The sequence below is a fragment of the Pyrus communis genome, chromosome 17 (genome assembly GCF_041283825.1).
Source record: "Pyrus communis isolate YQ-2024b chromosome 17, ASM4128382v1, whole genome shotgun sequence".
Taxonomy (NCBI): domain Eukaryota; kingdom Viridiplantae; phylum Streptophyta; class Magnoliopsida; order Rosales; family Rosaceae; genus Pyrus; species Pyrus communis.
The window spans coordinates 10891735-10909532 of NC_142581.1; the positions used below are offsets into that span (position 1 = coordinate 10891735).

The window sequence follows — 17798 nt, forward strand, 5'->3', positions numbered from 1 at the left end:
TGGGGAAATTGATTTGGCGGGAAATGGGTGATGCGAAGGGGCAAAGGGGATTGTTGAAGGTCGCTGCCGCCATTTGCTTCTCATTAAAGTGGAAAAGTTTTAGTTTTGGAGGGGAAAATAAAATAAAAGAAGTTTACCTTATAAGCCATTTCATTTTTGCTTATTTCTGAAAATGTCCCAGAATTATACCTTAAGTATCACTTTTACCCTGCTTTTGAAACTGAACCAGTTTACTCTCTTTTTAATTAGAGGATATCTGGTATGTGATCAATATGTCATTACATTATTGTTTGTATATCGATGTTGTGGATCAAAAGGTAACAGTTACTATGTACTTAACCAAGTAATGTGAGACATTAAATCTTTGTTATGTAGTTATAGTATGCAGAATGAATATGAATTCAAGTAGTTTAGGACGTGCTTAATGCGATTTTACACGTCAAATAATAATGAATCGATTTTAAAATACCAATACTCAATTTAGGCTCCACCACGAATTCATCATTATGATACCCCATTTAGTTACAAACACGTACAGTTAAATAGTACTTCCGTAATTTCATGTCACTTTTCAAAAAACCTGAAAGGCATGAAACGTCGTCCACCCCCAACTGTTTTCATGTCACTTTTCCGTAATTTCATGTCACTTTTCAAGCAAAGCAAAAACACCTTTAGGCCCTATTGTGTCTATCATACAACTGCACACACTTGATGTCTCCCTTTCCCTGCTTATCATCATCATCACCTCCTCCACCCCCAACTGTATGTACAAACTGTCACTTTTCTTCTGTCTGCAGCCCCCTCCACCCCACTGACCGCCACAACATTTCCACACACATTTCTCTCCACTCCTCACCAATCAAAAACCCAATTGAATCAACAAACCCTAAACGCCAATTTTTCCCTCCAATGCTTCTCCAAACTCAATCTCTCACAACCCATTTGTCCCTTCCATTCCCTCCCTCAAAACCCACCCCCAAAATCCAATCTTTCAATCACGTAAAACCGAACCCATTTCGCAGAACTCTATTTAGAACCCTAAGATGCTCGCTTTCGGCGGTTTCGGAGCCGACCCAGGTGGAAACGAAGACGCACAGCCACAGGCCGGTTCCGGCTGAGGTTTCTAGGACAATTATGGAGTTGGTGTCTGTGGGCACGCTTTCTACTCTGACCCAAGAGGGTTGGCCTTTGGGCATTGGCGTCCGGTTCGCGGTCGACCCAGAAGGGACTCCGGTGTTGTGCTTGAATGCCTCTAATCGGCAGTTTTCTATTGATAGGAGGTCTAGCTTCCATGTCCAGGTGCTTTAATGGGGTCTTATTTTTTAAAATTTTGGATGATTGGTTGTAAATTTTAAGGTGATTTTTGAGGTTTTTAAGGCGTTTTTGCTGTCGGTTTTGGTGCGCAGTTAGAGCAAAGCGGGCTGCGAATACCTCAGTGCACGATTTTAGGCAGCATTGACAAACCGGAAGACAGGGCAATGTTGAAGGTAAATCGATTTTGTTCATGAAGAATAGGTTACTGGAAAGTGGTTTGTTAGTTGTGGCTTTACCAAGTATGTTATAATATGGGTCAGCTCAGTGTTTGCGTGTTGCTTGAGTTGTAAGGAAGCACGTAGAAAGCATAATTGTTGCCGGTTTTTAGGGACTAAAAATGGAATTCACTATAAGGGATGCAGAATTATAAAAGGAACATAGATGCTTCGTATTTGTCAAACTTGTCTAGCCTTCAACTGGCTATACCTAGTCCATTTCAGACTGCCATGGTTTTTGTCAAGTAAATGTTAGAGCTATCACTTAAATGTCCGCCTTGCGTAACCTTTAAACAGTTTGATTTATGATTGGCCATGTGTCATATCGTGGTTTTGGGGTGCAATATAGGGTTTTGGATGTTGTATGCTTGACGTGTGTTGGATTAATGTTCGTGTGTGATGTTAGAACTTGGATTTCCATTCAGTTTTTGCACAGACATGAGTTCCAGCATATGTGGCTGGATTTATTTACTGGACTCAGTCCTCCGACAAAGCATACACAGGCCCATGTAGGTATTGAGTGTAGTGGCCTTTTGATTCGATCCATTCTTAAAAGAAAAAAGGAAAACCTTATGATCCATTTAAAGCTCATAAAAAGCATTATGTATGATCTGTTTTAGTTTATGCTATTATTTATTTGTGTGGTGAGAATGTATATCTTTTTAATCAGTATTTCATCTGGATTTCAATGCCGTTTCTTTCAGTACCTTCGTTCAGTATGGAAAAAGAGGTTTGGAGAAGAAGTTGATGAAGATCTCATATATGTTGTTTCTGTGGAACGGGTACTTCAGTTGGAGGACTTTAAAGAGGTATTGTGGCATTTTCTTTGCTCCTGTGCTGGACTAGTAGACATACACAATAGTTATTTGCTATACACAATAGTTATTTGCTATACTGGTAGTCTGGTAAGACTGGTGTGGGCAAATCCTGCCAAGTTTTACCCCTAGTTCTTAAGTCAGCACTTACTTGAGATGGATTATGCAAAAGCGGTTCTGTTTTCTAACTCTTCTGATATTCTCACAGGTTGGTATGTGGGTTACATCTTCAGATTATAAAAATGCACAACCTGATCCTCTTAGGGACTTTGCGGAAGAGCTGGTAAATGAGATAAACACCAACAACATTGAAGATATTAATCGTTTTTGCAACATCTATGCTGATTTGAACTTCCAGGTTCGTGCCAACCCACTTATTGTGATTGTTAGTTGTATTGGATATTGCATGTTGACACCTTGCTAAGCTGGTACTGGAAACACTGAACTATATACAGAATTCTTAACTGTTAGACAACGCCATTCATAGTTGGAAGGGAAAAACTACAGTTGATCAGTAAATGTTTTTCTTCACCAAAAATGAAAATACGAAACCAGCAACCCATGAATGAGCTTTCATGTCCAGGGTTCATGCAATATGGTGAAAAAAATCATCCTAGACTAATGGCATTCCCAACTAAACTGCCACGTTACTTTTCAATCACGCAAACCATAATTTGGACACTTGCATGTTCAACTGTACGGATCTGACTGCAAAATTTGAGCACCTTTCATTTTTATCTACAGGATTTCCATAAACCAAATAATCACTCTACAAGAAGCTTAAATACATTTTAGCCCGAATTATTGAATCCTTTATCAACATTTCATGAGGACTTGTTTATACATCACTTATATCAGTGATTCTGCGATGGTAATGGTAGTTTCCTTGTGCAGGTTTCTGAAGCAAAATTGGTTTGGGTTGATCGGTTAGGCTTTGACCTGCGCCTTTGGTCTCCTCAGCAAAGTATATTTGAGGTTCGCATTCCCTTCCCCAGGGATGTGACGGATGAGAAGGGTGCGAAGTCAATGTTTAACTGCATGTCTCAATTAGCTTGGGAGGTGGAAAAGAATTTCCATGCCCCAGATGTCGAAAGGGTGAAACAAGTTAAGCAGATAGCCTAAAAGAGTAAAAGTTGTGCATGCCGTGTCTAACTTCTTTAGATGCACAAAGGGAAACTTGGTTGAACTTTGTTATGTTCCGAGGTTATGACGGCCAACTATCCCCCCAAATTGAGCTTGTCGATTATGTACATGGCTTCCATATGCCATTGTTACTAACTCCCACAGATGTCTAAAATTCAAAATTTTGAGATTAAATTTGAGTTCGATATAATTCGAGATTTTTTTTTTTCCTTCACATTATTGCAAAGGTTAACTCTTTTCTTCTAAAAGTATTTCTCAGTTACACTTGGAATTAAAAAAAAAATCAATCCACCAATTAAGTTATCATCCATTTTCGTGAACATCTTTTTCATTTATTAGGGGGGCTCGTTAAATCCATTTTCTATGGGCATATCATTGAGGATACGAAGCCAGAGTTGCTTCGGATCACTTCCATCGATTGTAGTGATCAGAAAACCAAAGTGAAAAATTGTACCAATCTCATAAATTATTTTGGATAAAACAAACACAATTGGACAACGCTGCTAACAAAACAAGGACTAAAATGCATAAAAATACTTCAAAGAAGAAAGTGAAAGTACAAGTAAAAGACAGGGACTAGTATTGTAATTTACCCAAAAAAACATGTCGCGGCAAAACATAAATAAAAACGGAACGAAAATAAAAGGAATCTCCACTCAGTGTCCATCCATCTCGTCATAGAAAGGTAATAAACCCTAGACCCTTTTTCTACCATTGAAGGAAGGTGAAGCTCTTATTAGGGTTTTTATAAATATCCTTTGTATTTAAATTAGGGTTTTTGTTATACGGGATCCTCTAATACCCTCGATTGATTGGTGGCACCTTGCTGGCAATTGGCGTTCGGTGCAGTGCTTATCTCTGAATTCGCAGCCCTAGCAAGAAAACCCAGATATCTGAAATGGGTTACGCGCAGCTGGTTATTGGCCCTGCCGGCAGCGGCAAGGTAAATTTCACCGCCCACATTTACTGTAACACTCACTTGCATCACAGTCACCTGGGCAATCAGCAAAATTTAATATTTTTTGATGTTTTTGTGTACCCATTATTATTTTTTATGAGTGTGTTTGCTTTGCTGTCCATTTTTGCTCCAATTTGCACCAACTGTTTGAATGTGGGATTCTTGATGAGCACATGGGAATTAGGTGCTTGTAATTTTTTATGTTACTATGTACTTTTTTCTAGTTTTGATGAGTTTGCTTTGCTTTTCGGAACCATTTGGATTATTGATGTAATTGGGGCAGCATTGTTTGTATGTGAGATACATCATAATCACATGGGCAATTACTATGATTAACATTTCTTGATGTTTATGTGTTCCCATTACTATCTTCTAAAAAAAATATATATATATATTGTGTTCCCATTACCTCGTTTTGATGAGTTTGTTTTACTTCTTGTGACTGTCAGTTTATTGCCCCAACAGTTTTTGAATGAGGAATACATTATAATCACATCAGGACCGCTATGATTGTGTATTTTGATGTTTTTTATGTACCCATTACTAGTTTTAATAAGTTCGTTTACTTCTTGGAACCAGTCGACTTATTGCTCTAGCTTGCACGAACACTGTACGACTATTGGGAGGAATATCAATATTGTTAATCTGGATCCTGCTGCTGAAAATTTTGACTACCCTGTGGCCATGGGTAAGTAGTCAGTTCATTTATTTGCTCACTTATTTAGTTTCATGAACCGCACTTGACTTGTTTGTTAGTATTTTCCCTCTTGCAGATATTAGGGAGCTTGTTTCGTTGGAGGATGTTATGGAGGAACTTGGTTTGGGCCCCAATGGTGGACTTTTATACTGCATGGAGTATCCTTTTTCCAAATTGTTCTCTAATTTACTTCTGTTCTTTTTGTTCTTTTACTTGGAATGCTTGCCATTCTTTTGAAGGGCACAGACATGGAATGTTTGCGTGCGATAATAGCAGTGAATCATTTTGTACCACTTCTGGGTGTACTCCTCTCTCTAAATCTTATAATTTCTTTGGTGAATGTCCTTAATCTTGATTTCTAGACACCTGGAAGACAATCTGGATGAATGGCTCACAGAGGAATTAGACAATTACACGGATGATGACTACTTGGTTTTTGACTGCCCAGGTATCCATACTAATCCACATGTTTTGTTGTCATTATATCTGGTCATGCATTGCTGTTGAGATCTGTTGATGGAAAAATGGACTACAACAAGGTTAAAGTTTTTCATGGACATTATTATTACATTACGAGGAAGAAACAATAGTACTAGCTGGGTGACGTGTTTTCTGAGTTGACAGTAGGTATCCTACTATTAAAAGCAAAATTATTTCAAGGCTCTTAGTTCTCTGTGCGTGGGTGTTTGGAGGAATTTTTGTGAAACATAATAATTTGAGGCTTCCACTTGTGTTATAGGCCAGATAGAACTTTTCTCACATGTGCCTGTGCTTCGGAACTTCGTAGAGCATCTGCAGCGTAAAAATTTCAAAGTCTGCGTTGTGTACTTGCTTGATTCTCAGGTATGCGATAAGTGTTTGTAGTTCTGTCATGTAATCTTTTCTCAAACATTTTCTCTTCCTTCCTTGGAATTACTCTTAATTCTGTTTGTTCCCCCAAATAAATATATTTATTCTTCTATTGAAACAGTTCATTACGGATGTGACAAAGTTTATTAGTGGGTGCATGGCATCTCTTTCTGCCATGATTCAACTTGAATTACCACATGTTAATATTCTCTCCAAAATGGACCTTGCACCGAGAAAAAAGGATATTGAAGAGTGAGTTACTCTATCCTCTACTACTTCTATTAACCCATCTGTATTGATCTTTTTAACTTATTAAATAGCTCAATTTTGTTTTGTATCTTTTATGTTTCAGCTTCTTGTATCCGGAGCCTCAAGTTTTATTGTCAGAGTTGAATCAACGCATGGCTCCTCAGTTTGCAAAGCTAAATAAATCTTTGATTGAACTAGTGAGTTATAGTGTGCATCTTTCTTATATAAATTGTCTCCATTTGAGTTTGTGAATTGGAGATAGCTGTTTAGAAAAGCATACTTCCTTCCGGATGAGATTTTCTTTATGGTTATTCTGTAATTTTTTTTTTTTTTCTCCAAATTGTTCTGTATGGTTTGATTGGTCCCTTGGTTGTATTATCTTTATCAGTTATCCTGTCAGTTGAGGAGCCATGTAACCTTCACTTGACTTCAGCTGTGGGTTAAATGGTAGAGGGTATATATAATGTAGGGTTGTACCATGTCCTGTACTGACTAGCATCAAGTTTTGTGGTCATGGTTATGACTTGTGGTAGTTATAGGCATTGTTTTGTGAAACAAATTACTCATAATCTTACTGGCCATAGTCAGTGCATTAAGGAGTAACTATCTTGTTGGATTGTCAGGTCGATGATTATAGCATGGTGAGTTTTGTGCCACTAGACTTGAGGAAGTCAAGCAGGTATGCGCTCTCTCTATGCACATTTCTCTGTATCTATCTGTGCACGTTTTCCTGTATGTCTTTTCTTGTTTGTGTGACTTCAATATTATCTGGTGATCGCTGTTTTGCTCATCAGGCTGAGTTATGTTGGTCCTGTGAGATTTATCACTTTTAAATAAAGATGTTTGGCATTTAAAGTTTTGGTGTTGGAAATCTTTGGATGATGACTTTCTGTTTAGAGCTCTTGGTCGTTATATGCTCATTGCTCACGATAATAGGTTTCTTAGGTTGAACTAGGAAGGACCTTGTTATTTGGGTCTGAAGCTGCAATGTTCTGATCCAAAGTTGAATGGCACTTTTCTTTTCTTTTTTGTGTTGGGCCGCCAGAGGGAATGTCACCTGTGTAGCGTTAGCGCAAAGCTGTGTCATATATGTCTGTTCCTTCTTGGGTGGTTTGACCATACAGTCTTCTGTCGTTTTGTTTGGCTTTGGACGAAAATCATCAAATACTATGAAGCAAATTATCTTAGATACTAATACGTGGATTAAAACACTCCTGGACTGAATCAAGTGTCGACATAGTGGATGACAACCTTACATGGTTTTTACCCATCATTCGATGAACCAGAGAACATGGCTTGGGATTGATTTGATAAAAGCTTGATGGGGTGGTAGAAAGTCAGGATTTGGCATTGCTTTATCATTTTTTTCTCTGTTTGCATCATATATTTCTATTTTTTTTGTGTTTTCATTTCTTGGTATTGACTGTTTGATTAATGGGCACGTATGATCTTCACTTCAGTTGCTTTTTCATTTTTGATTTATATCATCTACAATCAGAGAGTAATGTTGGGGTTTTCCTTTTACAAATATCTTTTTGGCAGCATGAGCTATGTCTTGGCTCAGATCGATACCTGCATTCAGTTCGGAGAAGATGCCGATGTGAAGGTTAAGGAATTTGATCAGGAAGATGACTGAGCTTATTAAACTTTTTACCTCTTGATGTTGAAATTACCGTTGCAGCCCCTGGTGTAGGTGTTTTGAACTGTGAAGAGTGAAAGAGGTGACTCAGGGTAGTATTGTCAATATACAATACCAAATTATTAACTTTTAACTTTTGAATTATCAGAATTATATGTAAGATGATAGCATGATGGAATAATGTAATTGTTATTTAAGAGAATTTGTTGTATTTTATGAGGGCAAAAAACTACAAGAGACTACATTTTGTTCAGAAATACGACGACGTGACGATGTGCTTTGATACCAAACGTATTTTTGTGTGTATAGATTGATCTCGTATCATCCAACAGTTAGAGATTTGTTTATGCATGCTGGTGGAGAATTGAATTAACTTTTGAGTGAGTGTTGAATGCAAAACTTGGATCAATTGGGGAAAAAAGTCATATCAAGGTCAAAGAAACTTGTGAAATTACGTAAATGAACAAAAATTAAATTTCAATTATTGAATAAAATATCAACTATCATTTTGGCCAATTTCACAAGAAATTTTAGAATTTTATTTCCTTTTGGTTGGCATTGGCAATGAGGGATTTGATCAGTTCATCCAATTTCTTATCCGACGATCCACCTTTCTCCACGGCACGCCTCGCCGTGCTCCCCAATACTCTTGCCCTTTCCCTAGCCCTCCGCCCTTTCTCATCTCCCATCAACTCCCTCACTCCTTCACAAATCACATGGCGATCAACGGTCTTGATCTTCTCTGGTTTAACCATCAACCCTGCCTTCAATCCCACTGCAACATACTTGGCATTCAGTGGCTGCTCTGCTCCCATTGGCCAAGCCAATAATGGGACCCCCATTGACAAGCTCTCCATCACTGAGTTCCACCCACAGTGGCTCAAAAACCCACCCACCGTTGGATGTGCTAGGATGCTCCGCTGGTCCACCCAATCACGTACAACAAACCCTCTCCCTTCCACCCTCGTCTCCCACCCTTCATCCGCCCTCCACGTCTTCGATCGAACGGCCCATATAAACCGATACCCCGCCATCTCCAACCCGTAAGCGATCTCGTCCATCTGATCATCCGACAATCGCACTTGTGTACCAAACGACACGTAGATCGCCACACCGGATCCATCCTGCTCGTCGAGCCACTTGATGTACGGACACGATACGCTCTCATTGCGGGACCCATCGTCCTCTTCATAGAGTAGAACCGGCCCCACACACCATGCTTTGGCATGCTTGTACAAACCTTCCAATGCAGCAACGTACTCACATTCAAGCTCTTGGAAGCTGTTGACAATCACACCCCAACTATTCTTATCCACCTCTTCGACCTCTGAGATGACGCGTCCAAATGCGTTATTCGGATTAGAGAGTCGAGGAGGTAAGTCGGATATATCCAACATGAAGGGAAGTGCCAAATTTGGCAATAAATCTGTTGACTCCAAATCTAAGGTCTTCTGGCGTTGACGTTGGTATTGGCATTGGACGTGCACGGAAGCGGTTTTAAGAACAAGCATAGGCAGTACACCCATTCCATGTGACACAACACGTGGAATGTCGAATGATCGACACGTGTCCAACGTCCAACCGAGGAAGAAGTCTGAGATTACACAAAGTGGCCGGGAACCACCATCGACCATATCATGCAGAAGGGTTTCGAATTGTGGTTTCATTTGTTTGGTGGCAGTGACGAAGGGAACCCACGAGTCCATTGAAGGAAGGTCGGCGGTATTCTCACAGCCCTCCGGAAGGTCCGGGACATATGGAAACGGCACAACGGAGACGGTGATGGACGTGTGGTTTGAGAGTTTGGAGTGGATGAACGGTGCGTTTAGTGGGGTGGTGACGATGGTGACTTTTAGGCCACGGTTTGAGAGTTCCTTGGATATGTCTAGCAATGGAATCGTGTGGCCTTGAGCCATGAAGGGGAATATAACAACGTGCGGCGGTGGTGGAGGCGGCGGCGAGGGTGAGGGTGAGGAATTAGCCATGATCTCACTACAACGATCAGAATTCGAGTGAGTGGGAAAATATTTTGAGTTGGTTTTTTTTTTTATAGAGTTTAAATGTGTTCATTGTTCATAGGATTTTGTAGAGTTTAATAGGTTTTCCAAAATACATAGATTTTGTGAGGCGCCTCCTTTTTATTCAATGTATTTGCAATTAATCTGTGATTATATATTCAATTCTTTGTATTTTGCCCTATCTTTGCCCAGTGAGTAGATTTTCTTTGCAAATGTGATTGGAAGGACGACTGAATACACATGATTAAGTGCACCAAAAGATAATGAAACAAGAAGGAAATATGACAAATACGGAGGATTTTAACGACTGATGGAATTTTCATAGATTTGAACTTGAATTCTTTACAACCAAGTACAGGAAATACATCTAAATTGATAGTTAATTTATATCATGTATGGCACGTTAATAAAATTTAAAAAGGAGCGTAAAAATATTAGGATTCTCCGTCTTCTATTGAGTAATTTTTTTTTATAAAACATGGTCGCGTAACATTACAAATTTCACTTAAATCATAATATGTATTTTTTGTTGTTGATACATATATGAGAAGTGAGACATATGCATCAATGTCATTTACCCTTATTATAATGCGTTGAATGCTACGTCATATGAGTTGTGTTCTTTGTATACACGTAAACATTGCTTTTATTTTGTGTTTTTTGTTTCATTACTTCTAAATTCTGGTATCGAAACCTTTTCTAACAGCACTTAGGTATCTCAAGTATATTATGGGTATACATATGAACAAGTAAGTCCCTTTCTCTTAGACCTCAACAACAAACAACATCAACAACAAAAATCTTATTTCATTAAGTGGGATTGGCTATATGAATCATAGAACATCACTGCACGCGGTTTTGCACCAAGTATTTTGTTAGCTCCAAGTACTCCTTGTCTTAGAGTATCTTTTCAAGTCTTCCTTCACATGCCCAAATCACCGTAATCGATTTTCTCTTATTTTATCTTCAATTACGGCCACTCTTACTTTACCTTGAATATCTTCGTTCTTAATCCTATCATTCTCATGTGCCCACACATCCAATGAAGCGCTCTTCTCCGCTACACTCATCTTTTCCATTACAAGCTAGTAGTGGAGGAGGACAATTTGGGAGTTCTCACGCAGTGCTTTGCGGTTGTCTTTTGTTTTTAGCTCATCGGAGCGGACTTGAATTGGTTGAACCCTTAGATTAGTCGTTAACTTGATCATGACTGCATGTATCCTAAACTCATAAGTTGTTGCAACTGGTTGTATGTTATTTGATATGAGTTTGGATGAAGAACTTAAGGAATTCTGCAGAGATATTCCAGCTTGCTCTATGAGTGGTAAAATGATGAAACGTTCTCCACGTAGCTCATAATTGCGTTCTGCAAAATTTTACATAAATTTGACATCCATATCTTTGCGATGGTTTCGAGCATATACAGTTTAACTTGGAAAGTTGGCAATGTTACTGTGATGTGCTAGTTGAGGGGAGTCTTGTGGGGTTCAGAGCCTGCTTCTAGAAGCGACGTCTAATTGGATAAGCGATTTCTATTAGAGTTAGAGCAGCGATTGATACGATCGTTTCCCCTTCAAAGGTTATGATGCTTATGTAACCGAAAACGGAAATCTCAGTTTGAGGTGTAGTCTAGCTCGAATTCTCCAAGTTCTTCATTTGATTTTCGATGTCCACGAAGTTGTAGTGGCTCTCAACTCGAGCATCCATTTGGTTTTTTTGCAGCATTGTCAATAAGGGTGTTAATATTCATTAAGGTATCCCAAATCTCATCCATGGAAAGAGGGGGCCTGTTGATCGGACCTTTATTGTTTCCAGGCGTGGTTGTCGTCTCCCGTGGGCTGTTAATTACTTGCTCCAGAAGTGGCGGAGGTGTAAGTAGCGGGTTATCCACCTTTGGGATAGCGGATGCATCGAAAAATGGGTTGTCTCCCATGGTGGGATTAACATTGGAGTCAACAGAGCTTCCTTCAGCAGTCATGCTTATGGTGGTGGCAATGCACCAATTCTTCAGCAATCATACTCTCAATGAAAGCACTAATTGTGTTGGAACCAAATTCGTGCACAGCCGTTAGTGGTGGAGATGCACAAATCTGAGTAACATGTGAAAAAGCAAGCAACTGTGAGCAAGCCTAAGATGGGGGAAGGTGTGATGGCCAAAAGCTCTCCGACAATCAAGTTAGTAAGCAAATATAAGACTCAAGTGGTGGGCAAGAGAATTAGAGTGCATAAATTGCTTTACCAGAAACAAACCCTAGATTGGTGTATTTATACCAACCAAGAGAGAGACCTTTTTGGGATAAAATCAATGTCCTAAACTGAGATAATCCTGGAGGAGATCTAGAGGTAGAAATTGCACCCTCTTAGGAGTTGTGGTTACTTGTGGTGCACGCCAATTCCTAGATTGTAGGAACTCCAAGACTTAGTTATAAAGGATCTGGCTGATTCCACAACCAGATCAGGTCCCGTGTCTTGTGGAACAAGCATGGTTATACTAACGAAGTGGTGATGGCACCATTACTCCATTTGTTCAGGTCTTATTGCCCCATAACAGAGTGATGGTGGCACTGCTGCTTTGTTTGATCCAGCTCTACTAAGAGATGTTGAGTCCCTGACTTGACTTCTGAGGTATCTATGTTCAAATCAACCTTACTTTGGCCCTAGAAAATAATGGTCCCATAATGGATGCTTCTTGAAATGGCCTTTTGGAGGCGATCTATTAACATAAGTTAGATAGTAGTTTTGTGGTGTTTCCCATAGCTATGGTAGTTGTTGCATTAGAGTGCTATGATGCTAGACATTCTTCATAATTCACTTGAAAACAATGATGGGTAGTTACAACGTAGACAACATTCCATGGACATAGATAGACAAAAAAGCGATATTCTTATTATTACTTTGCCTTTTTTTTTTACTAACTTCAACTAAAGAAATTTTGCTGACAAAGTTGTGTTATATTCCAAGGGTGTTATTGAAGCGGTTCTAAACATATTTTCACTCTCCACATAGACATTGTTGTACACACATTTATAGCAATAATAGAAAAAATAACTCTCAGTTACTGCTTTGAAGTACCTTTTGGAAAGCGGCTAGAGGATATGATGTTGTGACTTTTATAGAGGAGATGGAAGAAATAAAGAAACTTGATGGTAATATATTCTATCAATTTTTAATATCTCTATTAATTAATGAAATCCTCTTTGTCAATCAAAAGATGGTGAAAATATCAATAAAAAAATGGTGAAAATATTATTTAGTCTTCTATCACACAAAAAAAATGATGGGCAATGATGTAATTTCACAGGTCCAAATTTTACTTTTTTTTTATCAAAGCCTCATCTACATGTAATGTTAAAATACCTCCAATATTTAAAAATAATAATAATAATAATAATAAAACAAAATAAAAAAAACCTCCCACTCCCCCCCCCCCCAAAAAACATTCTCTCTTTCTCTCTCCCCCTTCTCATTTTCTAAAAAAATGTGTTCATACTAGTATTAATTACTGAAATAATGACTCATTTATTTGAAGAAAAAACAGGAGAAGGACTAGATCTTTTTCTATGAAATGGATTTAGTTCGCGTATCTAAAAATAAAATAAAATAAAATTCAAATCTTAGAAAACAATTCACATTAATTTATGGAGTCTAGATCTCAGCTTTAATAATGATACAACTTTTATTGTGTTTAAATTTATATAAAATATTGAGTCGGAAATAAGAAAAGAACATGGTTTAATTTTAGAGCGTTTTAATAAAAAATTAAAAGCCAACCAATATTTAAGGAGGTGTATTCAATTGAGATTTTGAGGGATTTTAATTCTTTTAATAAATCTAGAGCTATTCAATCAGGATTTTGAGTGATTATTTGAAATTCAAGGTGTATTCAATTAGAATTTTAGGATAATTTATTAAAATTCTTAGCAATCCGGGTGTATTCAATTAGGATTTTAAAGAAATTTATAACATTTCAAGTGTATTCAATTAGAAATTGATTTTAAAGAATTTGAGAAAGTTGAGAAATTAAAGGGAATTTAAGAGATTTCGTAGTGTATTTTAAGCATCCATAAATCTCACATCTTCCCATGAGATTTTGGAAGGAATTGAATCAAAATTTTATATGGAATCTCTACAAATCAACTAAATTCCATATAAATCCATGAATTTATAAATCTATTAAAATCTCTCAAATTCTCAATTGAATACACCCATTTTAATTTAAAAAATGTAGAATTTGAGGGGTTGAGTCTAATTACCTCTTCATTTATATATTAAATGTGCAGGTCATGCAGCAGAAAGAACGTTTAGTTTTGGTGGGACTATACATAGTCATTGCGCACAGTTCCCCAACCGCAACAAGTATTGCCTCGAAATATAGGGGGCAGTTGCAAGGTTGCACCGATGCCTGAATAAAAATCATAGCTTATCAGTTGAGGTGTACTAGCTATATCAGATGGTACGACAAACCACAACTTAGTATAGTATATGACTCTGTGAACATATATGTTATTTTTTTCACATCTATGTAAGTCCAATTTGAGACATCTTCTATCAAGTATCGTTAGGCCAACTAATCAAGGTGTCTATTTGTACTTATTTCATACGAGAATTAATCTGACAATTACTAGATATAATCTTGCATATTTCATCAAATGTTTAATTACAGGAAAACAATTTAAAATAAGTTTTTTTAGCCAAAATGATTCCTGAGATTTGCATAATACATCACTTTGGTCCTTGAGATTGAAAATCAATATAAATGATCCTTGAGATTGTCCATCATCCATTATTTTGGTCATTTCTAAAGTTATAAAATTGGTTGATTTGGACCCAACTTTATAACTTTAGAGAGATTTTACTGTATTATTTGAGTAAAATGAGAAAAAAAATGAGTTGATTTGCAAATTTGCTAAATTTTCTAGAAATGAAAAATGCAAATGACTGTGATCCTATTTTCTCAATGTCATATTATTGTATTGAGAAAAAAAAAAAAAAAACTTTTACTATTAGCAACAAATCAACAATTAAAAGAACTTATTTTATTGATTTCTATTTCAATTTGGTGCTACGATTTAGCACCCAACTGAGCATATTTAGGTGATCTATAAACTTATATTATAAGTAACAAATCAGCAATTTCTTGTGTCATACCAATTTTATCGGATATCTCCGAAGGGACAACAAACAGCAATTAAAAGAAACACATTTTATTGATTTCTATTTGAATTTGATGCTAGGATTTGGTAGCGAACTAAGCAGATCTAGGACACACATAATTTCCATTTATTCCTATAAGTGTAAATATAAATACATACATTCTCTAGGTTGATTCATCATTTCATATACCATTGAGAATTTTCTGGTTCTGCCCCTTACAGTATGGCTTCCATCAACTTTGGATGTCTTTTTTGCATTGCTTTAATTCTTCTAAGCTCATCAGGTATATATATTGACCATATCAATTTTTTGTTAATTACCCACCCACCCCCACCCCCAGCTTCATTGTAATTACTGTAATGTCCTACACATTGATTTGATGCTCATGTTGGTCATCTTCGTAATGAGCATTATTTGGGTATTATCTACAGGTTGCTATGGACGGAGTGTAGCTGAAGAGCACCAATTGCACCACCAGGACCAAGCCATCCACAAACAACATGTCGTATCGGGTGATAAACGTCTTCTGCACAAACAACACCCCTTATCGGGCTATAAACGTCTTTTGCATTATCCCAACGTAGAATTGGATTTTTCTCTTATACAGACACCAGGAGGACCAAACCCTTTACATCATGAGCGTTAGGGTGACGGTAATGTGGTGGGGGAGTATAAATATAATTACAATAAGTTCAGAGGCGTTTGATCCCTTGCAATGTAACAAAAATAAAATAAAGGGTTTATTATATTTTACTCTATCAAGTTTGTGCAATTGCTACCTCGTACAATATCTTTAAAACATTTTAATATCATACATTAGTTATTTTTTCATTTCAATTTCATGCAACCATTAAAAATTCTATTAAGTAACTGACATGGCTGCTAATTTGTGCCACAAACAATTAATATTTTATTTAAAAATAAATAAAAAATCTGAGGGCAGGTTTCGTAGATGTGCATCTGCAGCATATCGGAGAAGTTGTAGATCGGCTACTGAGGGAATACTCGGAATATTGATGGGCCAGGGCTTCGGCGAAGAAGGTGGCGGTGTCTGGGGGTGAAATTGAGCACAACCCCACCCCACCCAAATCGCAGCCCCTTCCCGATTCGCCATGAATTTGACCCATGTGGGACAGGGAGCCAAATGGGACTGGGACGAGTTGGAATTGCAGGTTTTAAGGGAGACGGAGAAGACCCAGATGGGCAATCTAATTCACCATGGGAGAGAGCACCTGATATGGGTATTTAAGCGGTGAAGAGCTCAGATCCTCTCACAATCGAGCTATGGCAGAAGAAGGCTTGAGGTTTGGGCTTGCAAGCGGCGGCGTCGCCGAGCGTCCACATGTTCTGGCAAAGGCTGGGACCTCGGAGAGAATCAGGAGGGAGAGATGGCGAATGTGCCGTGCGAGGTGGTGGTCGATGGAAAGGATGTCATTGGGGAGGGAGACGAAGTAATGGAGAAGATCGTGAGAAAGTAGGCGACGCTGTAATCGAGGACGGAGTTCTTGAATAAGGTGTTACGGAGGGAGAATCCGGTGGTGGGGTCCGAGAGAATGGCGCAAGTGGAGAGGACGACGGCGGGGGCGTCCTGGGTGAGAACAGAGGGCGTGGAACTGGAGAGGTTTTAGGGATTTTATTAATTTTTTATTTCTATTTTTCAAGTTTTTAATTATACAAAAAAATTATTTTTTATTAGTTAAATATTTTTTTAGTTGTCTGCCACATGGCAGAAGTTGTCGGCCACATAAGCAAAAATGTGGAACTCACTGTTATCCTATCATCATTTTACAGTTAATTTAATAGAATTTTTAACGGAAGTATGAAATTGAAATGAAATGATAACTAATGTATAAGATTAAAATGTTTTAAAAATATTGTATGAGGTTGTAATTTACTTTAAAATAAATTTATGTGAATTTGCATGATGTGGAAACAAAACAACACTTACTGATTACCACTAAGAAATATCCATCTGGTTAGGGAATTAATGACTATTATACTGATTTCTATTTTCCCTCGCCAAATTCAAATCTTAAAGTAGCGAGATCCATTTTACACTCTTTAAGTTTGAGGTAATTTTTAAAATAGGCCGTGAAGTTTTAATTTTCTTATTTTGCATTTCAATGTGTCCCAATTGTATCAATGTATGTCTTTGGTCGAATTGATTGTTTAATCCATCAATAAATTGATAACATGATGAGTTTGAAATCATTATATGGGCTATGTGTAAGTCACGTTTACCTCGTATTGACACAGACATCTCATCAATTTAATAGAAGTTTAGATGTTCAAAGAGATAAAATGTGCAAAATGGCATTATTTCAAAACTCATGGTGCAATTTCAGAAAATTAGAACCTTATAGACTAGTTTGAAAATCACCGTAAATCCAAATGGTATAAAACGTAGTTAGCTCGAAAGGAAATGTGTATGAAGGGAGAAAGGAATTAAGAAAATCAAGTTTAATTCTTGAGTTAACTTTTTCCTTGTTCACTGAATTAGAGGTGTCGACAAGAAAGTTCAATTCTGCAATATGCATCCTGATGTGGTTTTGTGGAGTTTTGTCTTTTAATGAGTTGGGTTGAGGGATAACAAGCTGGGATGGAGACGTGCTTGGGGAATTTTTCGGTATGGTTATCGGGGTAGGGCCGTAATGGTACTTTAATTTTCGACCTGAACTCGTCCAATTTGGAAGTGAAGATAACGTCACTATGAACCTATAAAACAAAAACATTAAAGGAAAAAAATG

General features: G+C 37.7%; 3 protein-coding genes across 5 annotated transcripts; 2 read left to right on the forward strand and 1 right to left on the reverse strand.

The window, feature by feature from the left end:
* Positions 1–705: 705 nt before the first annotated feature.
* On the forward strand, positions 706–3684 carry LOC137708807 (glutamyl-tRNA reductase-binding protein, chloroplastic). The gene is made up of 5 exons (XM_068447960.2): positions 706–1299; positions 1407–1487; positions 2234–2338; positions 2553–2702; positions 3239–3684. The coding sequence occupies exons 1-5, from the start codon at positions 712–714 to the stop codon at positions 3464–3466; spliced, it is 1152 nt and encodes a 383-aa protein (XP_068304061.2). The 5' UTR covers positions 706–711; the 3' UTR covers positions 3467–3684.
* A 376-nt stretch (positions 3685–4060) lies between these two features.
* Positions 4061–8090, forward strand: LOC137707821 (GPN-loop GTPase 3). 3 transcript variants are annotated; one of them, XM_068446736.2, is made up of 10 exons: positions 4061–4172; positions 4337–4430; positions 5025–5133; positions 5219–5300; positions 5505–5590; positions 5882–5985; positions 6113–6243; positions 6344–6437; positions 6864–6919; positions 7783–8090. In XM_068446736.2, the coding sequence occupies exons 2-10, from the start codon at positions 4386–4388 to the stop codon at positions 7874–7876; spliced, it is 801 nt and encodes a 266-aa protein (XP_068302837.1). In that variant the 5' UTR covers positions 4061–4172; positions 4337–4385; the 3' UTR covers positions 7877–8090. The 3 variants fall into 3 exon arrangements, with proteins under 3 accessions (XP_068302837.1, XP_068302836.1, XP_068302838.1); XM_068446735.2 differs by having other exon boundaries at positions 4065–4172; positions 4261–4430; XM_068446737.2 differs by having other exon boundaries at positions 4136–4211.
* Positions 8091–8409: 319 nt separating this feature from the next.
* On the reverse strand, positions 8410–9864 carry LOC137709080 (UDP-glycosyltransferase 90A2-like). The gene has a single exon (XM_068448221.2). The coding sequence runs from the start codon at positions 9862–9864 to the stop codon at positions 8410–8412; it is 1455 nt and encodes a 484-aa protein (XP_068304322.2).
* Positions 9865–17798: the final 7934 nt, after the last annotated feature.

Bases quoted from the DNA above. Each gene is read 5' to 3' on its own strand.
- LOC137709080 (XM_068448221.2), bottom strand. From the start codon at position 9,864: ATGGCTAATTCCTCACCCTCACCCTCGCCGCCGCCTCCACCACCGCCG.
- LOC137707821 (XM_068446736.2), top strand. From the start codon at position 4,386: ATGGGTTACGCGCAGCTGGTTATTGGCCCTGCCGGCAGCGGCAAG. The intron at 5,301-5,504 runs GTATCCTTTTTC...CTTGATTTCTAG, and splicing joins GGACTTTTATACTGCATGGA to ACACCTGGAAGACAATCTGG. The intron at 5,591-5,881 runs GTATCCATACTA...CTTGTGTTATAG, and splicing joins CTTGGTTTTTGACTGCCCAG to GCCAGATAGAACTTTTCTCA.
- LOC137708807 (XM_068447960.2), top strand. From the start codon at position 712: ATGTCTCCCTTTCCCTGCTTATCATCATCATCACCTCCTCCACCCCCA. The intron at 2,339-2,552 runs GTATTGTGGCAT...ATATTCTCACAG, and splicing joins AGTTGGAGGACTTTAAAGAG to GTTGGTATGTGGGTTACATC. The intron at 2,703-3,238 runs GTTCGTGCCAAC...TTCCTTGTGCAG, and splicing joins ATGCTGATTTGAACTTCCAG to GTTTCTGAAGCAAAATTGGT.